This window comes from Saccostrea echinata, unplaced genomic scaffold, assembly GCF_033153115.1.
Source record: "Saccostrea echinata isolate AGI-Se365-2 ecotype Australia unplaced genomic scaffold, CSIRO_AGI_Sech_v1 ptg000056l, whole genome shotgun sequence".
Classification (NCBI taxonomy): domain Eukaryota; kingdom Metazoa; phylum Mollusca; class Bivalvia; order Ostreida; family Ostreidae; genus Saccostrea; species Saccostrea echinata.
The window spans coordinates 3,058,750-3,086,350 of record NW_026889805.1 but is presented as its reverse complement, the minus strand read 5'-3'; the positions used below and the strand labels follow the sequence as shown (position 1 = coordinate 3,086,350).

The window sequence follows — 27,601 nt, the reverse complement described above, 5'->3', positions numbered from 1 at the left end:
ACATGTGCCCGTAACATGCAGAGGTAAGTGCTTATACTAAAGGTAAAATTTGTACCTGGGAATTCAGTAATGTAATGAAATAAGGACCTTCATTACAAGCTACTGTACCCTGTTGATAAGCTGACGTCCCCCTATTCTGTGCTTTGGGGGATTGTCTCCTCAATAATCTAAGATTTAGGGGGATTGTCAATTTAACCCTTACCTCCTTATCAAATCATCAGTCTTATTTTTTAATAAAAATCTTGTAAAGGGTTGACCTTGGGGAAATTGATAATGAGGTGTTTTACCTGCTAACCTGAAATTGACTTACACCTGACTACCGGACAACAGACTTACCCATATACCAGACAACGAGTCTGTGTAGAAATTCCTTTCTCTGACACTGAGGTGTCTGCTTGGATTTTTTCTCTTAAAAATGCTGTATAGATGAAATACTGGGGAGATTAACTGGATTGGAAGTGTATCTTACATATGGCAAAGTCAATTCCAGCATTTTCTCAGTCAACATTGATCTTTGGGAGAGTGAATTGGGAAGTCTGTACATTTTGTGGACCTCTTTCAGTGGTAAACTTTGACTCTTACTCTATAAAGCAGGCAGAATAACGTGAATGGTGCATGTTTGGAGTTCTTTGACAATTCTCAATGTTTGTGTTCTGTGTCAACAGGAGCTGTTTGTTCAGTTGGAATTTGGACATCCTGATACATTTAAGGCACTAACTTCTCTTGTTTACTTTCAATATCTAATGCCAAATTTATGAAGTTATAAAAAAATATTGACTTTTCAAAAGACCAAACTTTGATTGAAGCTTTGAAAATCAGAAAAGAATTTCCTTTCTTTATGAATTTTTAGAACACCACAAATATTAATAGATTTAATTGTGTAATTTAGAGCTTTTTGAAAAATTCCATTTTACATAGTCTTTGATATTATCCATGTCTGAAATGGATATCTTCCTAAACAGAGAAGTCGTCTAGTTCTGGGGTAATAAACACTCCAAGTTTTACAGCTGTCAGTTGTACATTGAATTGAATACTCAATCTACAAAAAAAAATTTTAAAGGTTTGGTTCACACATTTGAATAATAGAAAAAAGTTAAGGTGTTGGTTGCTTCTGCCAATTTCAGTCCCCTCATTGATGTGGTGTCAAACAGATTTAAGTTTGAATTTCGGCCCCCTCATTGATGTGGTGTCAAACAGATTTAAGTTTGAATTTCGGCCCCCTCATTGATGTGGTGTCAAACAGATTTAAGTTTGAATTTCGGCCCCCTCATTGATGTGGTGTCAAACAGATTTAAGTTTGTTTGAGAGAATAATTCCCATGTTGAAATGATAACTCCGAGACTAAATTTATTTACACCAATACTATTTACCATCCATGAAATGCCCGTGGGTAGCAGCAACAGCCAATATGTGGAGCAAGCTATTGATAGACTTGAAAAGCGGTACAGTATTAATTATAGTATATTCAGTGTAGCTAAATTTGAAATGCAAATGACAACAGTAAATTTAGTATATCCATGTATATGTAATATTTATGTGATCAATTGCAGATAATTCATTTCCTGTAGTGGTAATTTAGTCACTGATGTTTATTTGTGCTGTAAAACTTAAATGTCATCTTTCCAAACATATGCCTGATTTTCATGATGTTCACAAGTTTTTATGCTTGTTGGATTTTTTTTTCCTGATACAACAAGGTCAAAAAAGTAAAACACTCTTATACCCATAACTAAATCAATCCAGAGTTATCTCCCTTTCATGGCAGTCAAAACCTCACAAACATTTCACTACCTTCTTGAGTTATAATACATTCATACATAAAGACGCATTCCATTAATCAGTCCACTTAATGACTTTTTTCTCTGGTCCCTGGGACACAGGTGTATCCTTTTGTGACTACAGGTATATAGTGTCCAGTTTGTTTTTAATGACTCTCCAATCTAAAAAGATATAAAGAAATTCACACCCGAGTACCTGGTACACCAACTGTATATTGGAGGTGATCAATTGTTATCTTCAAAGGTGAGGACACTTGTTAAGAGATTGAAGGAATTATTATTCAATTTAGCAGTATTATAGTCCAGATATGTCACAACTTTGCCAGTCATTGGCTGAGGTGCTATGTTATCAGGGAATGCCAGTCTCTGCTAGGAGCCGGTGCTATTTTATGATCATTAGTCTAGTATTGGTCTGATAATTGGGAATTAGAGTTTTATCAAAATAAATAGACCAAATTCTGCATTTATGCAATAAACTTGGCAGTATAGTTTAAGATCTGGACAAGGTATTATGTAATTTTATTTTCAATTGCTTGAAATGGAGTAATCATACCAGAATAGCATTGTTTAATAAAAAGTAAGTAAAAACATTTTCAAGTACTAATTAAAGTTAATACTCAGAAAATAGGGGGAGCTGGAGGGAGGAGTATCAAAAGTTAGGACAGACTGTACAGTGTTTCATAACATGCATGAATCTAGAGGGGGTTAGGGGAGGGTGCAGAGCCCTGCTTGAGATTTTGAGAGCATTAAATTTCTATGTAATGAGAAAAATGGTAAAGGGAGTCATGTATATAAAGAAAATTTATCTACCCCTTCCAAAGAAATAGGCTTTTAAGCTTTGGGGCAAGTTGTTAGCTTTATTTTTTTTAGGTCACCTGAGTTACCTCTTGCTTTCCTTTTTTGTCCGTCGTCCTACGTCGTCTGTTGTATGCTAACATTTAAACATTTTCAGCTTCTCCTCTGAAACCATTGAACCAATTTCAACCAATATTGGCATATAGCATCTATGGATGAAGGGGAGTAAAAATTGTGAAATTCATGGCCCCTGCCCCCTGGAGCCTAAGGGATGGGGCTAAAACCATCAAAATAAATGCAATCTTCAAAAATCTTCTTTACTCCTGGACATTAAGCAGCCAAACTGTTGGCATGATTGTAATAAGCATTGAGCCCTCTACCAAAATTGTGAAATTCATGGCCCAAGGATCAGGGGCTCTGGTGCAAGGGTAGGGCTCTGTTGAATATATAGTGAAAATGCATTATTTCTTTAAAAATCTTCTTCTCTGCTCTTGGGTATTAAACCAATGAACTATGTACATAGTTATGATGAAGAAGGGTGCCTCTTCCAAATTGTGAAATTCATGGCCTCTGGGTCAGGGGCTCTGATTTTAGGGTGGGGCTCTATTAATTATATAGTGAAAATGCATTAATTCTTGGAAAATCTTATCCTCTGCTTCTGGGTATTAAACCAGTGAACTGTGTACATCAGTCTATGCGAAAGTTTTTTGGACCACACAGGACATTCGGTCCTGTGTAATCAATGAACACACAGGACCGAACCAAATTTTGTCAGACCGAAAAACCTAATGTAAAAAAATGAAATACATGAAAATGCAGAACCAAGGAAATCGCATAATACTGTAGACGGTCCATGCGGTATCAATTCATTTACGTATTTGGATTTGTGCAATATTTATTTTACTTATAACAAACATTTGAATGACTCCGCGTCAAAATAGTAAAGCTCAAAACTGGATGCTGAGACATCAGACATTCTGGTCCATTGTAAAAAAATGGCGCATTGGACCAGAGGCACTGCACATCGGTCAGGTCTGACGGTCCGATGTCTTTTGCATAGACTGGTACATAGCTTTGATGAGGAAGAGTGCCTCTTCCAAAATTGCGCATTTCATGGCCCCTGGGTCAGGGTTCTGGTATTAGGACGGGGCTGTAATGAACATATAATGAAAATGCATTAATTCTTTGAAAATCCTTTCTTCTGCTCAGGGTTCCTGTGTGATGGGGACACTACTGATTATATGGTGGAAATGCATTTTTTCTTTGTTCCTCTGCTCTGCCTCTGGGTATTAAGTAATCAAACTAAGCATGTTAAGTGTATAGTTATGATGAGGAATGGTGCCTCTTTCAAAATTGTGAATTTCATGGCCTCTGGTTTAAAACACAAACCAAATTCAATTGTTGGAAAGTTGTTGCATGATACTCAGGTGACCTATAAGGCCCGTGGGCCTCTTTTATTTTTGCTTGTCAAAAATTTCTGAGTCTGCATTTGATTTGGTTGGTGTGGACCCCCTGGAAAAAATTTCTGGATCCTTGCATAGATAATTCCATTCCCCATACCCATACACAAAATAAATTCACTTGAAAAATATTGTTTGATATTTTGTCGTTGGGTAACATAGCATTCCAGGGCCTTATTGTCACTGCAAGTATTCTCGGACTGGTACGTTGTCCTTAATGCCATATAAATATACATGTATATATAAGAGAAAAGACATGTTATATACAGTAATTATGACATGTCTTTTCTCTTGTAAAGGAGGGGAGTAGAGTATTAATTGTTTTTCAAGCATGTGTGTATGTATATATGTATGACTTTTATCCCATGAAATTATATGGTGCAGGTGGACATTTTTGTGCTATTGATTTATTTCAAAAGATTGATTTTCAGGTCATCTGATCAAAAAGTTGTTTCTCATCATTTGAGTATTTTACTTTGTATGTGTAAATTAATGTTCTGCAAAAATCCTTGTCTTTGCTCAAAATATATATACCAGTGATAGTGTTGGTTTCTGACTTTGGTGTGCTTTGTACCAGCTGTTTGTGTGAATTTCCATGTTTGCATGTTCTGTGTTAGGAAAAAATTCTCCTCACCATTGCAATGGGGTAAATGGAACATTGAAGTGGAGCTGCATGAATTTGATAGAAATTGCCAAATTAACTCTGACATAACCAGTAAATATGTTGCTGTGACACATCTGTTTTTGTGATCATTACTTTACTCTTGCTTTCATCATATTTTTGTAGCAAAAACTTAATTTATTTTATCTATTCTATAAAATGCTTATAAAAATCGTGGAAGGAGACAATTAAACAATCTTCTTCTTATTGGGGATTATTATCAGACATTTCTACTGGGAGGTTACAATGGGGGCTTACTTTGGCTGATAAGACAATGTAGATTACATAATTCAGTGTCTCTCTAAGGCAAGACAAATAAACTCAGTCTGCAACTGCATGCTGTAGCAATTGAATTATACTTTAATCAATAGCAATTCATGAGAGATATGTATCTTCCAACTCCATCTCAAAGGTGTCTGAATGCACATCACAGCTGCTTTGCACCAATCACACAGTTTTTAACAGTCTGTGACAGTCTAGGTCACTTGGAACTGCTCACAAAATGATTTAAATTTGCCCCCCAAAATTCAATTTCATGAATTTCAAGTTTATGTTTTTGAGATCCTGTGTTGAGGTGTTTTATGTGGGTCATGTCTGTAAAACTTATGTAAATCAGATTTACCCAAAAGAAATAACGAAAATGTTGGATCAAATGTTCACAACCTTCAACTATAATTAACTGATGCCTTATGAAGGAAAAGTGAAAGCACAGCTTCTATTAAGAACATACGCAATGTAGCTTACCTACTGATAATTTTTCAAGATATTCTTGATTTAAGATAATGGTGTCATCAGATGTTCGTAGACAAAAAAATCAGCATGCATTACCAGAAGTTTTGAAAAGATATCAATTGATGAAAATTTTTGTATAATTCAAAAAACAATATACAAAAATTACTAAACATATATTCTAGATGTTTTGTTTATCTAAATTTGTTTTAGAAGAAGTTTACAACATTGAAATGTAGCACACAGTTTCTTTAAGTACTGGAACTCTTCAACTCCAGGGAAAATGACAATAAAGTTCAAACTATGTTGCGTATGTCCTTAATTGTGTGAGAATAGTAGGCATGAATGATTACAGTATAAATATGTAGATAAACTCCTGAATAGTAAATTTAGATTGTAATCTGCTAAATCTTTGTTTCTTGGATTTTTGTCATGCATTTTGTTGCTTTCTGCACATGAGTACTTGAACTGGGCTGCCCTCTAGTTAAGCAAAATGTCTTACCACTCTCAAAAACTGATTAATGATCAGACCAAAGGCCTAATTTGCATTTTACTGGTCTGTGTGTGCAGTTGGCATACAGAAGTCTGAATCTATTGGTGCACAGACCAGGATCTTAAAGGGGCCTGATGCAACTTGTAAAACAAAGTATGTAGCAAAAAAAAAATGCCTTAATGTTGTTGAAAACTTAAGTTACTGATCAGAAACATATAATTCAATGAAACAAGAGTGTAAAACTGACAGAGTTTTTGTTTATTATGGCTAAGGAGTCATAAAAACATGAGTTTATATGAAGTGACTCTTCAACAACTAATGAATAGCATCTTTGAGGCAGGGTTTTACCGTGAAGTCACTGCTTGGGATTTTCCATTTGAAGTTTTCATTTTCTTTTGAATGTCTGAAAGGGATGGAAATCATCAGAAATGATGTACTTCTCACTACAATTAAATATTTAGGAAGCTGGAAGTTTATTCTGTTATAGGTGTATGGCTCTGTTATAGGTGTATGGGGGGTTGAGTAGATTTGTCTGGCCAGGAACAGCTGATCAGGACACACTAAAACAGTAGTTAAAACTTGAAACAAACCAGCTGTGACACATATAGGAAGTTAAGGAGACTCCTTAACAGAAAATGGAAAGAGTTTTTTATTTTAATGCTTTTTAAATTGTGTAACTTGAGAGAGAGTTGGATAAGCAATTTCTGGTGCTACTTGATATGAATTTTAATAGAACAGAAGACATATACTTATCTTAAATTTGGTCAATTCATTTTAAGAAAATGATCCTAGGTTAAAAAGAGCATTAAACTCTACTTTTTCTCTGTTTTGACTATGAATTGTTTTGGAAAGTTTTTCATTTTGCTACATCTATAGTTTGAGTTTCTAAATTTAGAAATGTGGTGAGCACAATGTTTTGATTTTAGTTTGATAGTTTTACAAATTTATAATCCATGAATCATGAAAGAATGTCAAATTGAAAAGCTAAATTAAGAAAGATATTTCACATAACCTTGTGGATGACAGAACTTGTCCTCATGTTTTACATGCAATAACAGATGGGGGTGCTGCCAGAGTTATGTAACAAATGAAATAATAATGCTTATAAAATTATTCTTTATCTTAATTCATTCTTGTAAAATAACAATTCACTTTTTTCATCCAGGAGAAGTTCTAAATTGGCTTCATTTTTGCCTGCACTTTTGAGAGGGAGTTTCTTTCTTAACTCACCCACTTAGATATTCTCATTAATATAAAGCTAAGGTTTTTATGTTTATCCCATAAGCAGGGCCGCCTAATTTGTGGGTGTAGAAGATTGACACATTTAATTTGATGATGAACATATGCACTCATCCTTCCAGGGTTTACATAAGCAACATCTCGACCTGAAACGATAATTACCCGCACATGACAGCATAAAATGGCTACTGAATTCTGACTTTGAAGATTTTCAAACCAAGTTCATTCTAAGTGTGTGAGCAATTTGCATGCATTTTGTGCTGTTTTGAGTGAAACTTGAGATATAACTGCAGAGAAATGATAATTTTTAAAAAAAATGGTTGATATAAATGACAATTTTATCTGAATTTCTTGTCATAAATTGACTATTATTTGAATTTTCACTCGGTACATGGAGAGAGTAATATATGATTGATGGCCTTGTGATTATAAGCCAGAATTTGATAACCTCTTTCATTTCCCCTGATTTTGTGCAATATTATTCTGTTCTGTTGCCAAATCAAAGGGACCAAAAGTGCATGGGAAAGGACATGATAGAGCCATTTTTTTGCAATCTGTTGTGCAGCAAGGGAACCTCTGATTTAAACAACACGGATTTAAAAAAAAAAAAACTTTTGATAAAATCCAAACTGTTTGATTTGTGTACTCTGATGTAGAAGTTTCAGGACTGAATTATTTTTTTTCTCTAGGAGCTTGTTTCCTGGCTTTTTTCTGTGTAGTGACAGTTTTAGAGAAGTGTATTGCAATAGGTGTGAAATTTATGGGAGGCTGGGCCACCATTAGCAGCCGAGAGATACATGTCTGTCTTCATGAAGGAGGTGGAAGTTGCATAAAAGCCCTTTTGTTTTACTTATCTGGAGAAGTGACAGAGCAATTACATACTTTTTATCTTCAAAAATTAGATTACTGACAGAATTTCTTCTGTGAAAATGTCTGAAGAAAGAAAGTGCAGTAATCTGTAGATTGCTTTAAGGGAAGATTTTTTTTCTTTGCCTAATATTTATGCTAATATTTGCTGAGCTGTCAGGTAGACTAGATATTCTTTTGTTTAATGGCGTGTAAAAATGTTCTCCATCCGAGATTTACAAAGGGAATATTTCATGTTAATCACTAAATGTACTGATCCTTTCTTCGATATGAACACCATTTGAACATATAAATCTGTTGCATATAAAAAACTGATCAAAAAGCAAAGTGGAAAGTAAACAGTCCAAAACAAATTTAAAAAGTGAAGTAGACGAGTTAGTGGAGATTTACAATAATGCCAGAGATGGACAATAATTGTGACATGACGGAGTTCAGGAAAGGTCATCTGTCCATCACGCTCCCTTGTCTGGACACTTTCACTTTTGACTGGGGAGGAGGCTATGGGTAAGAATAGTCACTTTTTGTTTTTTAATTTTTTTTTTGTTTGGTCTTTTTTTTTTTTTTTTTTTTTTTTTTTTTTTATATTATCTTCATTAACCAGCGTAAAATTAATAAGCAAAGCAAATATATACCAGTATTGTTTAAGGCTAATGATAATATATTTTTTTTAAAAAGAGAATTGCATGAACAGTTATTTCTTTGAGAGTTTGCCTGATTCTCTTTCCATTTGATAACCCCTGTGTCTCCTCTATTTGCATAATGTTCAATCATTACTTATCAAGGGGACTATCAAGTTTGTTGAATTATCTTTAACATGGCTTCATGCCCCACAGAAAGTTACGCTCTGGTTCAGAGAAGATGATGCATTTAGCACTTGATGGGCCAGTTCCTGGAGATTAACTTGGTTATGCATTAAATATATCAAGTTATCAAATGTTAAAAAAAGACCTAAAATCTTAAATATGGAATATTAAAATGTGTTTTCTTTTGATGTTCTTTAATTTCTTCCTCTGTTTGAATAACGTATCCACTCTCTATTTAGAAAGTAACAAAGCTTCATGCTCTTATTGGACCTCATAACAAAGCCAATGAGTATTGGCTATTTTTAATTTTAAAGTTTGATTTTTAATTATTGCAAAGACAATCATATGGAGTGAATAGACAGGTTGTAAACATATCACATTTGCCAGTAAATCTTTCTTTTTTTTTTTAATTTTAAGGAAGCTCTAATCACTAACAAAAAATGTTTTTTGAACTTGGAGAAAAATATATCATGTAAAGGTGTGCATATTGAATCTGTTTAGTTCATGTTCAACATAGGGTACCTGCCATATTTCTGCAGTAAAAATGTTCAAAGACAACAGACAATTCAAGCAGAAATCACTGTTGTTTACTTACATGGGGTATATTAATGGAAATAATGAATTCACTTACTTATTCTTGGTCTAATGCAATGCTAATAATATTTTAATCTATTACAAATTAATGTGTTATTAACTGTAAATAATTATTTTTTTCTATCTTACTTCTAAGGGCAGATCACTCTAACTGCATAAAACTACCCTATAAGTAGCTAGAACTCTTTAGTGTGCAATGTTTAGAGCTTTCTTAACAAATATCTTTGATTTGGAAATCAATGTAAAAATTACCTCCCCTTGATTGCAGTAACAGTTAAGATTACTGAGAAAATTAACAAATTGTTTACAAATTCTATTTTCAATTCTTCAGTAATTTGATTTTATGAAATTTATGCATCAATATACATGTAATTTAAAGTTGATCTATTTCCCTGTATGATAGAGTCTCTGTACCAAAGATATTCCAGCAGGAAAGCAGGTTTACTTGATAAGGCTTCTAAAAGTATGGAGATGAATGCTGTTTTATTTGATTTTATCCATGCACACCATGTGTGAAGGTAAAAAATCTATAGCTCTGTCTCCGTAAAAATCCAAAGCAGCAACACGTTAGGGTCAATCAGATGTCAGCGCTAATCACGGGCATGTATACGTTTTAAAGTTTGTGTTTCCTTTCACAGATTTCAAACAGCTGCAGTGAAATGGCAAGAAATTTAAAAAGCATGTGCTCATGCAGTTAAAAGCTTTGACGTTTTTGTTGAAGTAAAAAAAAAAGCACGATTGCAGTAACTGTATTGAACTTGAATATAATGAGAGAGACAGAGAGAGAGCACTACACTTTTAGCAGATTTTTTTCATGCATCTGTAATGTGATTTGTTTGGGGTCAAATACCACTGAAATTCCAAGCAAAGAAAAAATTAATTTGGTAATAAAATAATAGGGGCATTAACATGGCATTAGATAAATAAAGTGACTGAGATTTATAGACTTTCAGCCTCAGTAGACCTTTTACTGGCTGTTTTATTGCTCTTTTGTCATTAAGCTGTCGATGTGCAGCTTCTGTTAAACTCCTGATAATTGTCTTCCAGTGTTAGTAACCAGGTATAATCTGTCTGTCAGTAGCCAACAAGAAAACAATGGTTAGAATCACACTCAACTTAAGAGGAATATATATATATCTGTCTTTTTCTAAATTAAGTCAACTCTTGTTAATCCGGACACTTGTGTTTCCTGGCAGATATTCGGATTAATTAAGAGTCTGGATGACTGAGATGGACCCTTTATAATTGGGTTACTTGTGTTCCCAGAAGGAGAAGCACAAGTCGGATTTTTGATGTCCAGATTAACCAGGCTCTACTGTATATCAATGCTTGTTTGAGTTTTGTGCCTCTTATTTGTCAAGAATATTACTTTATACTGTTCAAGAGCCCGTACATATTTTATAATCCCAAGAATAAAAATTTTTTTTTTTTTAATTTTTTTTAATAATATATCATAATGTTTTCTGCTGCATTGCAAAAAGAGATTTTATACCCTCATTATTAATTAGTACATAAGAATTATGAATGACTCAGAAACTTGGTGAATGATGATTTTGTCCCATGCATTTTAAACATTCCACTTATGGACATGTCTATATTACCTATATGGATAATAATAGAACCTTGTATTTTGAGATGAGTTGGCTTTCCTTTTGGGCTGATTGTGAGCTCTGGTGTTGTGACCTTAAGCTTTTTCTCACAATGAATTGCTTCTTGGGTTCCCTTTTTTGTGACCTGGGACTCGTTAGCAATGTGTGCTCGACTTTTAATTGTTAACTGCCTGTTAATTCAGTCGTGACAGTAAATTTGACAATGTCATCCACAATAGATATGTCGCTTTAGTAGAAGAATTGACACAAAAGACATTATTTTGTTCTTCTCATACATTTAGAATTATTATAAAGTACACCTGTGGCAGAAAATGAAGTATTTGTGAGAGGTAGGATATAAATAAATTTAAAAAGAAAGTAGGAATTCCGAAAACAGGTAAATTTTTAAGAAATGTATTTTTGTAATCTTAATATAAAATTCAATAATATGTTGTTGAAGAAGATTTTATAAGAGGTATGATAAAAATTAATTTGAAAGAAGATAAGTTATCTTGTTGGAAGAGTAATTTGTTTTGATAGAAGTAAACTTCTTGGGAGGTATGAGCAGTTTGACACAGTAATCCATTCTGTGTTGGATTAGTAATTAGGCTATGGATCATCAGACTAAGTTTGGATTGAAGTGACTTATTCGGGATTATTGGGCCAGTCAGACCGAGTCAATGTCTGATGGCTTTGGGACTATCCAAGTTCACCAAAGTTCTCTATGGAGTCTCCGTACTACCCATAATACATGACTGGCGTATCAGAGGGGCATTATTTTTGTTCATTCATTCATGATTTTTTATCAAAGCTTAAAAACTACACTACATTTCCATACAAAGATCGTAATTCATTGCAGACACTGTGCAGACTGTCATTATGTGATATATACGTAGGTGATCATTTGTTTGATTTTTCCGTGGTTGGGACAAATGATTGTCATATTTTGCATTAGATATTATAAATGTTCACAACTACCTAAATATAGATTTTAAAGATAACAAAGTTTATTAAGGTGTGTGTTGGAGAAACTTGAGATTTACAGCAATAGCCTGGGTTCCATTGATCAATATGTCCTCTGTGGTCCTCATGTTCTGACATAACTGAGAATTATATATCATCTATAAAAGGTTTTATCAACACTCCTTAAAAGGTAAGTAAAAACTGACATAAAACGATAACCCGGGTGGATGATCAGATGATAATGAAACTTGATAAAAGTTGCTTATGTTTGATTAGAAGGAATTTCAAATTTGGGGATATTGGCATATTAAATCCATTTATTTATACTTTTAGGGCTGCACATATATATGGTTAAGGAAACTTGGTTGACATTACTGGTAAATTAACAATACTTTTGATTACCTTAATTGTCAACAGTCCAAGTTAAATGAACCTTTATTTGTGCTGGGTAGAAATAAGTGGATAGCATACTTCAGTTCCATCCTTGAGATTAAAAAAGATAGTATATTGCCTTTGACTGCCAGTAGTCCTAGAGAGATAGACATTTGATTGCCAGTAGTCCTAGAGAGATAGACATTTGATTGCCAGTAAACATAGACAGATAGACATTTAATTGTCAGTAAACATATTCAGATAGACCTTTGATTGTCAGTAGACATAGACAGGTTGAATATTGATAGACAGGTAGACGTTTAGTTCTCAATAGTCCTAGTCAGGTAGACCTTTGATTGTCAGTAGATATAGATAGGTAGACAATTGATTATCAGTAGACATAGTCAGGTAGATCTTTGATTATCATTAGACATAGACAGGTAGACATTTGATTATCAGTAGACTTACTCAGGTAGATCTTTGATTATCAGTAGACAATTAGACCTTTGATTGTTAGTAGCCCTAGTCAGGTAGACCTTTGATTATCAGTAGACATAGACTGTTAGACCTTTGATTATCAGTAGACTTAGACAGTTAGACCTTTAATTGTCAGTAGACAGACAGATAGACCATTGATTATCAGTAAATATAGACAAGTAGACATTTTATAGTCAGTAGACAACACCCTGAGACCGGCGCTACATCAGGTGAATAAAGTTAGGCATCTTTAATTTGTCTCAGTTTGATATGTGTTTATTATATATGCACCAAATGATTAATTTAGTTTATAATATTTTTGCTTATGCCCAGTATCTCTGTGTTGTTTAGAACGTAGAATATATACATGTCAGAATTCTGTTTAATGGAAATACGCAATTCAACATTTGCACACAAATCTAACATTCTCACGAACCTTGAAAAGTTCTCAATGGTGCATTAGTGGGGCAGGTTTCTCATTCAAAAGACATAAATTCACAACAGTTTAGGAAACTAGAAACCAACTGGGTCACAGATTTCTCTCTGTTTGTGTAAAGTAATACAACCACTAGGTGTATTAAATGCTTCCAAATGCAACATTTTATAACATATATGTAATCCAATTTATGAAGGAAAACAAGAATAATTTTAAAGTTCTTGAGACATAAGGTGCTTATGTTTGGTATATAATCTACTTGTAAAGGTTGTGATCTCACATTTGTATATACCAGTATGTATTGATTTATTTTCAATGGATCCAACTCTGTGCTGAATGGGTGAAAATACCAATAATGTATCAGAATTTGAACTTGTTATGAGAGTTGGTTTGGATTTTATTTGTAAGTAGAATTTCCTCCTTTCACTTTAATGTAAATTGTTGTAAATTCTAATTCTTAAATTGTATAATCTATAATTTTATTGACTTAAATATTTTCTTGTCCTTGTTGACTATACCTTTCTGGAGGTATATATTTCATGGTTGTGTCAGTAATTGGAGCTCTGTCAGTTATTGACAAAAGTGTTTATTATTAAATTGTCAACTTGTAAATGTAAACATTTTAAAGTTTTCTGCATGTATTCAGTATGAATACTTTGACAAACTAGCTTCCCCTAATGATATTTACAGACTGGAGGTATTTGACATGTATTCAGTAATAATGCTGAATGGTGTTTTTTGGGGGGGTCTCTGTAGTATTGAATTTAAAACATTGATGGTAGTCAGGGTTCTATTCTAAAGAGCATCACAATTTTGAGGTAAGACTTTTGTGTTCCCTGAAATTACGTTGAAATTCTGTGTATGAAGTCATTTGTATTATACGTTCATTAGTTTGACGTTTATTACCATGCAGAATATGCTTTGATAATTTATCTAATGAACAGTAAGCATTAGGAGTTGTCTTATAAGTACCGCATAAAGAATGAACAACAAAGCAGCATATGAGTATCATCAATTCCAATGCTTTTACAACAGATTTTTTGGGGTTTTTCACAAAGCGGGCAATTAAGATGCATAGTTTTTATTGGAGTTGAGTAAAAACACAAAAATCTTCTCATGTTCTAATGGAGACTTTTTGGGGACAATAGGCACTATATTTTGAGGTAGGCTACTAGTTAGTTTAACCACTTGATAATAGTTTGGTAGATGATTTCAGTCAGTAAGATTCATTTTTCTAGGTTTTGCTATATTTGGTACATGTTTTTTTACCATTGTCTATTTCTACAGGTGTACATTTGTTTAGGTTTGCTCTGTTTGGTACATGTAATCATCATTGTCTATTTCTACAGGAGTACATCTGTGTAGGTTTGGCTTTGTTTGGTACATGTAATTATCATTGTCTATTTCTACAGTGCACATTTGTCTAGGTTTGGCTCTGTTTGGTATATGTAATTATCATTTTCTATATCTACAGGTGTACATTTGTCTAGGTTTGGCTCTGTTTGGTACATGTAATTATCATTGTCTATTTCTACAGTGCACATTTGTGTAGGTTTGGCTTTGTTTGGTATATGTAATTATCATTGTCTATTTCTACAGGTGAACATTTGTGTAGGTTAATTGGCTCTGTTTGGTACATGTAATTATCATTGTCTATATCTACAGGTGAACATTTGTCTAGGTTTGGCTCTGTTTGGTACATGTAATTATCATTGTCTATTTCTACAGGTGAACATTTGTCTAGGTTTGGCTTTGTTTGGTACATGTAATTATCATAGTCTATTTCTACAGGAGTACATTTGTGTAGGTTTGACTTTGTTTGGTATATGTAATTATCATTGTCTATTTCTACAGGTGAACATTTGTCTAGGTTTGGCTCTGTTTGGTACATGTAATTATCATTGTCTATTTCTACAGGTGAACATTTGTCTAGGTTTGGCTTTGTTTGGTACATGTAATTATCATTGTCTATTTCTACAGGTGAACATTTGTGTAGGTTTGACTTTGTTTGGTATATGTAATTATCATTGTCTATTTCTACAGGTGAACATTTGTCTAGGTTTGGCTCTGTTTGGTACATGTAATTATCATTGTCTATTTCTACAGGTGAACATTTGTCTAGGTTTGGCTTTGTTTGGTACATGTAATTATCATTGTCTATTTCTACAGGAGTACATTTGTGTAGGTTTGGCTTTGTTTGGTACATGTAATCATCATTGTCTATTTCTACAGGTGAACATTTGTGTAGGTTTGGCTTTGTTTGGTACATGTAATCATCATTGCCTATTTCTACAGGTGAACATTTGTCTACTGGTTTGGCTCTGTTTGGTACATGTAATTATCATTGTCTATTTCTATAGGTGAACATTTGTCTAGGTTTGGCTCTGTTTGGTATATGTAATTATCATTGTCTATTTCTACAGGTGAACATTTGTCTAGGTTTGGCTTTGTTTGGTACATGTAATTATCATTGTCTATTTCTACAGGTGAACATTTGTGTAGGTTTGACTTTGTTTGGTACATGTAATTATCATTGTCTATTTCTACAGGTGAACATTTGTCTAGGTTTGGCTCTGTTTGATATATGTAATTATCATTGTTTATTTCTACAGGTGAACATTTGTCTAGGTTTGGCTCTGTTTGGTACATGTAATTATCATAGACTATTTCTACAGGAGTACATTTGTGTAGGTTTGGCTCTGTTTGGTATATGTAATTATCATTGTCTATTTCTACAGGTGAACATTTGTCTAGGTTTGGCTCTGTTTGGTACGTGTAATTATCATTGTCTATTTCTACAGGTGAACATTTGTCTAGGTTTGGCTCTGTTTGGTACATGTAATCATCATTGTCTATTTCTACAGGTGAACATTTGTCTAGGTTTGGCTCTGTTTGGTACATGTTTTTTATCATTGTCTATTTCTACAGGTGAACATTTGTCTAGGTTTGGCTCTGTTTGGTAAATGTTTTTTATCATTGTCTATTTCTACAGGTGTACATTTGTCTAGGTTTGGTTCTGTTTGGTATGTGTAGTCATCATTGTCTATTTCTACAGGTGTACATTTGTCTAGGTTTGGCTCTGTTACATGTAATCGTCATAGTCTGTTACCACAGGTGAGTTTAGTGGCCCAGGGAACCTATGGTACAAGGAACATGTGGCCCCTAACTTATTGATTACAGCATTCTTATTTCCCATCTGTTACATTCTGACAAGCTGTATCAACATTCTTACCCTCTATTCCCCTGTGTCTGTTAATCCTAAACTTTACAAATTACAAATGGGTGAGTAATTGTATGATATAATTTATATTTAGAAGGAGGTGTTATATGGTTGATAATGTGCTGTATCTTCCGAATCAGTCAATTTGTGGAAACTCCACCTGTCTTTTACCAGCAGTATTTTACTGAACTTTTTTTTTTAAATTGTCAATTTACTTTAGGACAGATGATACAAACAAAATAAAAAAGGATGCTTGAATTGGCATATATTTTTGGATCTATTTTGATTTTAAATGATGCCAATAGTAAATTTCTAAAATATTAATAGAATGTAAACCTTTTATAATGTTCAAAATTCTACTTTTCTGCAACCATCCTTACTAATCTATATAACATTTTGTCACTAAAATCCCATTATTGTGAAACTTTGAATGAAAAATTAAAAATCATGCAGTTTAACTTTTTCATTTTATTTTTATAAACATGACTTAAGTTGTTATTTTCTAGATTTTTGATAAGAGTTTGTTTGTATCATCTGTTCATAAAGGGATATATTTTTCAGAATCTTAAAAACTTGCTACTTCTAGATAGAGTGATAATTAGTGTAGGGATATGAATGGTAACATTTCCTACTGTCTATATGCATGTTATAAACAGGTCTTACTCAGTATGATCATTATTTTAAAAAGAAACTTTCTTTGAATTGATCTCCGTTATTGGATCAATTACTGCTCACACCTGCTGCTACTTGCATAATATAGGAAACCTTGGAAATATAATTCCAGTGGATTTTCCATATCCAGAGTTCTGATAACCCGGTGATTAAACTCCTGGTCAGGTTAATGGTAACCTCAGAATGATATTTCAAAAAAGTTACTCATCTTCGGTTTTTTAATGCTTTTTGATGTGTTATCTCCCTGTTTCGACAGGTGGTTGATCCAGCTCAATGTGGTGCCATACTATAGGTGGGTGTCTGTCAATAAAATATTAAGGTATCTAGAGGAGATTGCTGACTGACTTAGCATGACGTCTAATGATCTGCTATATCCCCCCTATCTGACCAGTGTACCACATCTTGGCATGTTTGGGAAGCTCCCACAGATTTATATGAATTATCACAGGGCTCTTCTGTAAACAGGATGCCGATTTCTCGGGGTCTTCATCATTCATATTTTTTTCTTATTTCGTATCAACAGGAAACACGTATTTTTGGCAACCTGATATAATTAGTAAAGAAGTTGTCTCCCTTGACAGAGTGTTGAAGATATTGCATGTTTAGGCAGTGAGTGTCCTGAGGATTAAATTGATGAAAATGCTGGTGGATTTTGTAAGGGAAAAAAAATGAAAGAAAAGAGGAAAAAAAGAGATGTAGCAACAGATGGCCAGATACAATACAAGCTTACCGTATTCCACATTCTTTACCATCGGAGATGTAAACTATTTAGATTTATTTATTTTCATTGATCTACAATTTATTATCCTAACAGTTTCCCTAGGGATGTAGGCTAATCTTGTATATTATTGTCCAGTTCCTTAATGTCCCTCTATTTATCTGCTCTAACAGGACATTATGAGTATCATTGGTGTGTAATAGACATTACAATCAGCTGAAATTTAATTAGATTTCCTCCCAGTATTGTCACAAGGCTGTAATAAACATCAACTTAAATGCCTGGTGGTCTTTTGAAGAGTGATTGATCCGTAGTGTTTTCTAAGATGTATGTAACACAATTAGTTCCTTTGGAATATTTAAGAAAAACATTTAAATTACTTGTGCCTTATACTAGAATATATTAGGTGATCAAAGAGATATTGAATATCTTTATATAGTTCTAAATATAACTTTAAATCTTTGAGATTATCAATCTAGTTTCAGCATCAATGAGTATATAAGAAGTTTATGATGCAATCAGTTCAAAAAAATTGGAATTGAGATTATTTCATTTGATGCATTATGCTCCCTGGGGTGTTGGTGTTTTGAAACCTGTCGGAATAGATGACTGATGATCGCAGATAAAATACTCAAAGATCTGAACATGAGGATCTTAACCTATAGTTCCAGACTCTGCTGTCATTGATAAAACATAAAGCTGCCGAATTCTAGCTGTCTTTTCAGGCAATTTTTTCCTATTTACGGCTGAACTTGTAAATTGTGAATTGAGCAAATCAGGTGATTATAATCGTAGGATTTATTATTCAGAAAAAGATGTCAGGCATTGTGCTAAGAGATGTATTATTTGACAAAGTGTAATTTATTTGTGTAAGAAGTGATGGAAAAAGTAAATATTTGGAGTAATGTTGGTTTGATGGGTCGGACTGCATGGTACAGGATACACGAGACACCTGTCCAGTTTTTTTCGTTGGACACACTGATTTTTTGTCTAGATGTATTTGAGTGATATAGGAACTAAGATCTTTAATGTAAAACTATGGAAAAGAAGAAAGGGAGGAGAAGATTAGAGGAGATAGAACAAAGTTTGTTAAGGTAGGAGGAATTCTGAGGGGAGGTAACTCTTGTCATCAGTTTATTTATTTTCTGTTGTCAGAGTACCTGTGTTGCACTGTGGTGATTTTGGGTGTTTTAGGTCAAGAGGAAATAAGGGTCACAAGAGAGTATGAAAACTAAATGTTTCCATTGATCAGTATGACAAATGTTAGCAAGTTGGAGTTGATTGAACTTATTGGGACATATTTGGGAATTCTTATTTGATACACGTTTTATGAGTTGTAATTGATATAACCTTTAAATAAAAGATTGATTGTTTCTCATTTAGGTCATTATAACTTGTATCATTTGAGAATTTAAACAATTATAAAATAAGTTGATTTGATGCCATGTGTAGAAGCACAGCATTATACTGGTAAAAGCTAATGCCTCAGTAGATGTAGTATGTAATTCTATGCTCCTCTTGATTTTTTTAAAACAGAAGAAGCATCTGCCATATGTTGATGTGTCATCAGAGATATTATAAATTACATGCATTGATACAGATTGCTGCTGAAGATATAAAACATTGATTATGTTGAACAATGAAGTGGACTGTTAAATTAATCTTTGGAGTTAGATTGATTGTTTCAGTCCAGTAGACAACTTTTGACAGACTTTAATTTTATTGTAGGATTGTATTGGAAAGACAACAGGTGATGGCCCACAAACACATCCCAATAGAAACCTGGCTGGAGGCTCTAGGGCTGAGAGAGTATGAGGAAATATTCACTGGGTTTAGTGGGGTGGAGGTAAATACAGACATTATCTAGACTGTATATAAATACTTTCATCCACCCATATACAGTCCAAGCATTTCCTTCCTATATCGAAGTTACTTAACCTTATCCTTTTGACTTTTGTTAATAAAATATGTACAATTCAATTTATTTAATTCCTTGTTAAAAGTAATGGTAGACCTTGTATGCATGTTATAGAGAGATTCTTAAGAATCTATTTGGGATTATTTATGAGGCAATGATGTTTTTGTCGTGTGAGGTCAAGAAGAATCTGTCAATTAATTTTTTTTTAAATGAATGTGTTTAGGGTATTACATGTAAGAGAATTTAAATAACTGTAAGATCTGTTTGTTTGAGTATAATAAAGAATATGGCAGAATAATTATATGGTTCTACATTTTCGTACATTTTAATTTTTGTTCCCTCCTTTGCTTTTTAATTGTTTTATTTTTTTTGCAGGATTTGCTGAATTTGACCGAGGCTGATGTTCGAGACCTAGGGCTTAAAAACAGTGCACACAGAGCCAAAATTGTGTCCAGTCTCCGCATACTTAAAGAAAAATATGAACGAGGTAAGAATTCAGATACTTTTATGTCATCTTAAAATGTCTTCCTATTGTGAACTTTAAACTGCTGCATTTATAGTTATGTGCATGATCCGATGGTTTTGTTTGTTAATGGCCAAATAGCTCAGTTGGTAGAGCACATGTTTAGAGTTAAGGGCACCCACATCTGAATCCTGCTCTGGATTGACATTATTTTTCCTTTGTTATACATATGTTTTTTTCAGCAGAATGATATATTTTTTTTAGTAATTCTTGTCCTGTTTTATAGGTTACCGCAAGCCTCGAGTTATACAAAGAAGTCACAGTGCTTCTGCTCAGTGAGTAACTTTATATTGTTTGAGTTACCTCCCCTTACGGTATTCATGTGTATCTCTGCTGTAGGAAATTTTATATATTCTCCTCTTAACCATTCATTATGATTATAAATCTATTGTTAATGTGAAAAACAAAGAAAAAGTGATTGAGTAGGCTATTAATCATTAAAAACAAAGAAATTAGGATAAAGAAAACAGCGAAAAGCATGAGTGGTCTCCAAACGCCACTGTTACTAAACAAATGACTAATTAACTACTAATTAATGCATCAATAGCTCAATAAATAAATCACTCACAGCGTGACAGCTGTTGACATAGGTTTGTACTGTAGATCTGGTGTGTGACTAGTGTAGGTAACAGGTAAGTTCTGACCCCCAGTCTTTATTGTGGTATGTACTTGTATTGTCTTTGAATGTGTCGTTAGAGATTCTGACTAGGGACTTTTCTGTAGTGGTCGCCGCTGGCCCAGCATGACAAGTTTCCCAGTCTCATTTATTAATTCTAGGACTCAGTGAGTACACCTTTCTGTGTGTGTTTTAGCATTTGATGGAGAAGAATTATTAAGGCACTTGTTTTGACATGATAGTTTATGTTTTGAAGTTCTGATTTTCAAATTTTGTGTTTATCATATATTTTTTCAATGTTGATTGACTCTCAGATTTTGTGATTTAATTATCACCATTTTGTCTTTTTTTTTCTTTTGCAAATGTTGATCAATTTGTTTAACTTTTGCATGCACTGTGGAACTGTCTATTAATCTGAGTGATTTTGAGAATTTAACTCAAGTATTTGTTGATTTCAAGAAAAATGTTACAATCAAGTAATGAAATTAACGGTACAAATTTGGATCTGAACCAGTGTAAATTTTCCTTTAGTTTTTACCAGTTAAGGACATAAATAGATATGGTCTACTTGATACTAAATATTGACCAGTTTCCGTAGAAACATACTTACTAGGTTATTCACTGTCCCAGGAAGTCATTAATCGGATCATAATCGAGGCATGTGTGCCTGTGGTCACTTGTGTTGCTACATACTGGAGTTATTCTGTCACCATCCCTTGTACAGATAGTAACAAACAACTTACGGAATGACCACAAATACTTCATAATCTTAATATAAAGGGACTTCTCATGTACATTTATTTCAAATTTTGAATAACAGATTCTTTTTTATTAATGTAAAGATGCCATGTATTATTTTGTAAGTACAATTTTTATTTTGAAAATAATTTAGCTATAAAATAAAATTTACGTACATGCAAATTTTGATGCCAGATTTTAGAAGTAATATTTTCCTGTATAGGGAATTCATTTGTGTGAATATTTTAATAAATATTCAGATATTTGCAGTAATCAGATTTCTCGATCTCTGAATATAATACAGAACGGAGCCTGCTCTTTTCTGTGACCACTGGACCATAAAATCACAGCGTGACAGGAATATCAAATTTTTCTAATTTACTTCAGGTTATTTTTAAAAGAAACCTAAATCGTGCTAAGGCATTCATTTTAATCAGTCATTTAAAATCCATGTCATTCATAGTTTCAATAGGCAGAATAAAATAAGGGTCTAGAAAATCATTGCCGGGGAAAATTCCACCCAATGTTTATGGTTATACCAGTCTTTTATATGGAATTACAACATTATGTAGATAACTAGGACTATTTACATAGTTCTTATGCTTATGTGGAGTACATGTACGCCCTTCTGTGACACACGCATTCTCATAACTGTAATGACTTGAGAGGTCCCACTTATGCATTCTTCTGGAATTCAAGACTGGGGATTTACAATTAAATTAGTAAGTATTGGACAATTAACAGGGTTTAATTGACTAGTGGACATTAACAGGGTTTAATTGACTTGTATTATACCTGAGGGTGTCCTTGTTTGAATGGAATGTTCTTTTATAACCTGTTATCTACCTTGACATAATTCCTGTTATTTCACACCTGACATTTAATTACTAGATGAATAGAGAGTTTTTTTTCTGGCATGTTTTAGTAACAGTGACATTATACAACTGTAGATAGTGACTTGGTGTGATCTTTACAGGTAGAGGACACTAAATCTCTAAGGTCAACAACTTCATTTCTATTAGTTTGGATACTTCATGCATAAAATGTGTTTAGACTGTCCAGAATAAATCTGTCTTTGTGTAGACAGGAGAGAGGTGGCATGCATGTGTTTAATTTCAGTGCAGAGAGGTATTTCAGGGTAGGGACAGAGAAATCATTTGAGATCTGCTAGTGTTTAATGTTGTTATCAGTAGCTTGTTTTATCTTACGTGTCTTTGTTTACCAGACTTTACAAGGTGACAGAGAGTTGGTGACATATTTCTGGTAAGGTTATGTGCTATGATTGATAAGCCATTTACACTCAGTAACTTCCTATTACAGACTCTCCTGCTCGCCTAATAACAATTTTCCGGACTATCAAGTGGTGAACATATCTCCGGAGAGATTAGAGCATGATTTAATCGGTGAACTGCAGGCAGATCCCTCGGAACTAAGACACTGGCCCTGGTATCATGGAAGTATAAGTCGCCAGCATGCCGAGAAGACCCTGAGCCACAATGGGGATTTTCTAGTGAGGGACTGTATTTCACAGCCCGGTGACTTTGTACTAAGCTGTTGCTGGAGAGGTGTTCGTTTACATTTTATCATTAATTCACAAATCACGGAAAGGGATAGTCATATTCCAGAGATTACTTATTCCCTGGAAGAGGATAAATTCTGTTCAGTGCAGGACCTTGTGCAATTTTATATGTCCCATAGGAAGTGTGTGACAAAAACTTCAGGTGCTTTTTTGTTAAACCCAATTGGAAGGACAATGCCACTAAGTTACTATGACAACAAATATGGATATTCAGGAGGAAGTCCTGTGGGGGCATTGTTGACCCCTGGGCATGGTGCAAATGAAAGAGGAAGTCCCTACAGTTCTCCACATACATCTCCAAAAGGTAGTCCTCGATTACAGAGGAGACCATTCAGAACTGGCAGCCAACCAATACTCAAAATGGACAGTGCTCAAAATCCAGCTGGTGGAACTATTGACAGATCTGAAAGTACCCCCAGTATTAAACAGTTATCACCTAGTCCTGGGGGTACCATGTCTCCAGCACTTCAGATTCAACATCAGAGGTCGGGGAGTGAACCCATGATGAACCCTGACGGTAGTGTGTCCCAAAATACTCCAAAGTCCCATTATCTGTCTGTACAGCCTAGAATGGCTCCCTCAACATCAGACAGTCATCTCAACAAACCCCCACCCCCTAAACCCAGCAGGATCCCCTCCGTCAAATACATTGGAAAAGATCGTCCAAAAATCACCATTAGAAATAAGGAATTATATGAGGACGATGATAGAGATTATTCTGACTACTATCAGGTGAGAGAATCACCAAGCTGGCTCAAAAAATGTCAGCCACCTACATATAGTGGCAACCTGAACAATAACTACCAGCCTTCTAACAATGAAGGGGATTATGACAATAATTTCAATAGTGTTCATTTTGAAAACAAATATGCAAAGGACAATCCGGAAACACTTACCATAGAGTTACCCGAAAAAATCAAGAAAAAGTCTGATACCCAGTTTCCTGTGTTGGGGGGTAGAGACTATGCTGAGATCCCATCTCCCCTCACTCCCAAAGGGAATCAGATTCAGGTCATCGGAGAGGAGGAAGTACAAATGAGGAAAAAGACAATAAAGGTACCAGAAATCAACTCTCACACAAGCTTAAAACCAAATGAGTTCAAATCCTCATTAATTCACTCAGACAATAAACCCTTGGAGCCATCAGTTCTGTTAAAAGTGAAAGAGATTCTGTTGGATAATAATTCTCATAGATTGGCAGAACACATGACAAAGGTAGATCTGGATTATCTGAAAGTCGTGAATGATTTGGATCTTGGATTAGGTGTTGTGTCTGGATTAGAGTTGATTACTCTACCTCAAGGGAAACAACTCAGACAGAATGTCATTGAAAGGTAAATTCATGTCAAAGTTAACTTTACAATAAAAAATAATGTATTTGATTTTATTAAAAACTCATATTATATTAATATCTTTTATATAAATATATGAGTGATATCTTAACTAAAAGAGAAGATTTATTTAGTGGATTTTAAGATAGGGATAACTAGGGTGCCATAATTTCCAAGTTCATCAATATTGACCTTAAAACATTTTTACGAAGGTGCTACTGTATGAAAGTGTTTGTCATGGTAAAGACCTTGACATGTGGCACAGTGACAGAGCGAGCCAAAATACTGAGTCAATGGATACAGATTGCTGTAGATCTGAGGGCAACGTTTGGAAACTTGTTTGGTTTTGCCAGCGTTATGGAAGGACTTACTTCAGAACATGTAAGCAACACAATGAAAAATGGTAAAATTTCATCAACCAAAGGGAGATGTTTTTTAGCAGAATAATCGCAAATGACCTAGTTTCCAATAAAGGAAATGTCAAGCATCAGACACTGTTACATATGGGTATTTGTTGTTGAAGAATGTTTTTGCCAAAAATTTAATAAATGTGAATTAACTTGAGAGCTATTTACAACATACACAGTATATTATTGTCCATTGTATTATGAGTAACCTACTTGTTTTTTAAGTATTTATACATGCACTTGTACTTGTGCCCAAATCTTCAATGGCAATTTAAGAACAGAATGTTGCTATTAGAGACTGCTACAATGGACATTTCTTATCAACACCATTATAAAAATGATAAATTTTACTTTAACTGAACCCATCCTCATCTGTTTATGAATCATATGTGAATCCATAATATGATTTCTTATTCTTTGGGATTTTGTATACAGTGAACATTCATATTCTAATCTTATTCCAATGTGTGTGCAATGGTCAACACAATGTTCTTATTCTATAATTAGGGCCCCGCTCTGCGGGTGCCCTATAGTGATCAGTCCGTCCATCCGTCCGTCTGTCCGTCCGAGATCTCTTGTCCGGAGCATATCTTCTCTCTCCTTGGCCCAATCTGGTTAATACTTCACCCTCAGAGTGTCTTTGGGTAAAAAGTGTGCAGTGACCTTGAACCATGTTTCTAGGTCTAAGGTCAAGGTCATAGCAGAATTATATGAAAATCCTTGTCCGGAGCATATCTTCTCTCCTCTTGGTCCAATGTGACTCATACTTCACTAACAGAGTGCCACTGGTCAATGGATGTGTGGTGACCTTGAACAAAGTTTCTTGGTCAAGGGTCAAGGTCAAAAATAGCCTCTCTGTTTAAATTCTTGTCCAGAGCATATTTTCTCTCTCCTTGGCCCAATCTGGCTCATACTTCACCCACAGAATGTCTTTGGGTAAAGAGTGTGCAGTGACCTTGAACCATGTTTCTAGGTCTATGGTCAAGGTCATAGCAGAATTATATGAAAATCCTTGTCCGGAGCATATCTTCTCTCCTCTTGGTCCAATGTGACTCATACTTCACTAACAGAGTGCCACTGGTCAATGGATGTGCAGTGACTTGAACGAAGTTTCTAGGTCAAGGGTCAAGGTCAAAAATAGCCTCTCTGTTTAAATTCTTGTCCGGAGCATATTTTCTCTCTCCTTGGCAAAATCTGGCTCATACTTCACCCACAGAGTGCCTTTGGGTAAAGGGTGTGCAGTGACCTTGAACCATGTTTCTAGGTCAAAGGTTAAGGTCATAGCAGAATTATATGAAAAATCCTTGTCCGGAGCATATCTTCTCTCTCCTTGGTCCAATGTGGCTCATACCTCACTCACATAGTGCCACTGGTCAATGGATGTGCAGTGACCTTGAACGAAGTTTCTAGGTCAAGGTAAAAAATAGCCTCTCTGTTTAAAATCTTTGTTCGGTGCACAATTTCTTCTCCTTAAGTCCAGTCAGCCTCAAACCTTACCAATTGACTTAAGGTATGGAACATTTGTGATTTTCCTTTCATATTTCTGATAGAGGATATGCAACAATTTTCATAGAGGATATCCAGCATTCATGATTTTTGTGCCGTTTTCTGATAAAGGATATGGAGCACTCTTTATTTTCGTGCCATTTTTTAGTATAACAAGGATAACATAGAAGCCCTTTAGACTCGAACAACACATCCCTTAAGTTCAATGCTGAAAGCAGGGCCCTTTGAGATGGTCACCATCTCAATGATATCTAGTCTTATTCTAATGTGTGTGCGTAAGTCAACTGAACATTTTTATTCTAATACTTTTTCAGATTTCACGTCTCCGTGACACTTGGCTAATCCTGCGCCGGAATCACACAAATAGTGCCTTTCAATTTGACACCAAGCTGAAGTCCGCCTACAAGTCATTGATGGATGGCAGTGGGCTCCTCCCACTACAGAATGTATCCATTCCCGATATCGCACCACTCGTGTTTCTCCTGGAGAGAGACGAGATGAGTCTCAGCAATTATCTCCCCTGGGAGTTATCAGACCAGAACAGCGGGCTTGACATTTTACTCACACATTTAGACACAGCTCGCCTGATCACGGCTCAGTGTGGACTGTACAAAGTGACAGCACAAAACATGATGAAAACTGTGAAGTCGGAGGATGTGATCACTGATGCCTTTCAAACAGAATTTCATTTAAGGATGTTATGGGGAGCTAAAGGTGCTAGTGTTGATAGAAATGAAAGGCAGAATAAATATGAACAGTTACTGGCGGTGTTGTCAAATAGGGCAGAGCCGCCAGGGGATGATGGAACTGCCGTATAAATGACAGACGGGGTAGAATAAATACGAAGTTACTGGAGGTGTTGTCAAATAGGGCAAAGCCTCAGGGGGATGAGGGATTGCTGTATTAATGTACTATACTCTGGTATTGCATGGGATCACTATTAGCTAATCATCCAAAGAATATACATAAATGTTATGTATGCAGCAAATGTTACTGTTAATTGATTTGTATTCTTCTTGTAATAAACTATACAATTCGTCTCCATCATTGACACTGTACCTCACAAAGGTACTTAAGTATACCCATTTAAGTGTATTCAAAATCTGTAAGTCATGGA

General features: G+C 34.6%; 1 protein-coding gene across 4 annotated transcripts; it reads left to right on the top strand.

Moving 5' to 3' along the window:
* LOC133172917 (breast cancer anti-estrogen resistance protein 3 homolog) lies at positions 1-27,523 on the top strand. 4 transcript variants are annotated; one of them, XM_061307760.1, is made up of 7 exons: positions 1-23; positions 19,595-19,712; positions 20,160-20,271; positions 20,534-20,582; positions 22,982-24,574; positions 24,784-24,952; positions 26,799-27,523. In XM_061307760.1, the coding sequence occupies exons 1-7, from the start codon at positions 16-18 to the stop codon at positions 27,300-27,302; spliced, it is 2,553 nt and encodes an 850-aa protein (XP_061163744.1). In that variant the 5' UTR covers positions 1-15; the 3' UTR covers positions 27,303-27,523. The 4 variants fall into 4 exon arrangements, with proteins under 4 accessions (XP_061163744.1, XP_061163743.1, XP_061163742.1 ...); XM_061307759.1 differs by lacking the exon at positions 1-23 and adding an exon at positions 1,364-1,442; XM_061307758.1 differs by lacking the exon at positions 1-23 and adding an exon at positions 8,402-8,526.
* Positions 27,524-27,601: the final 78 nt, after the last annotated feature.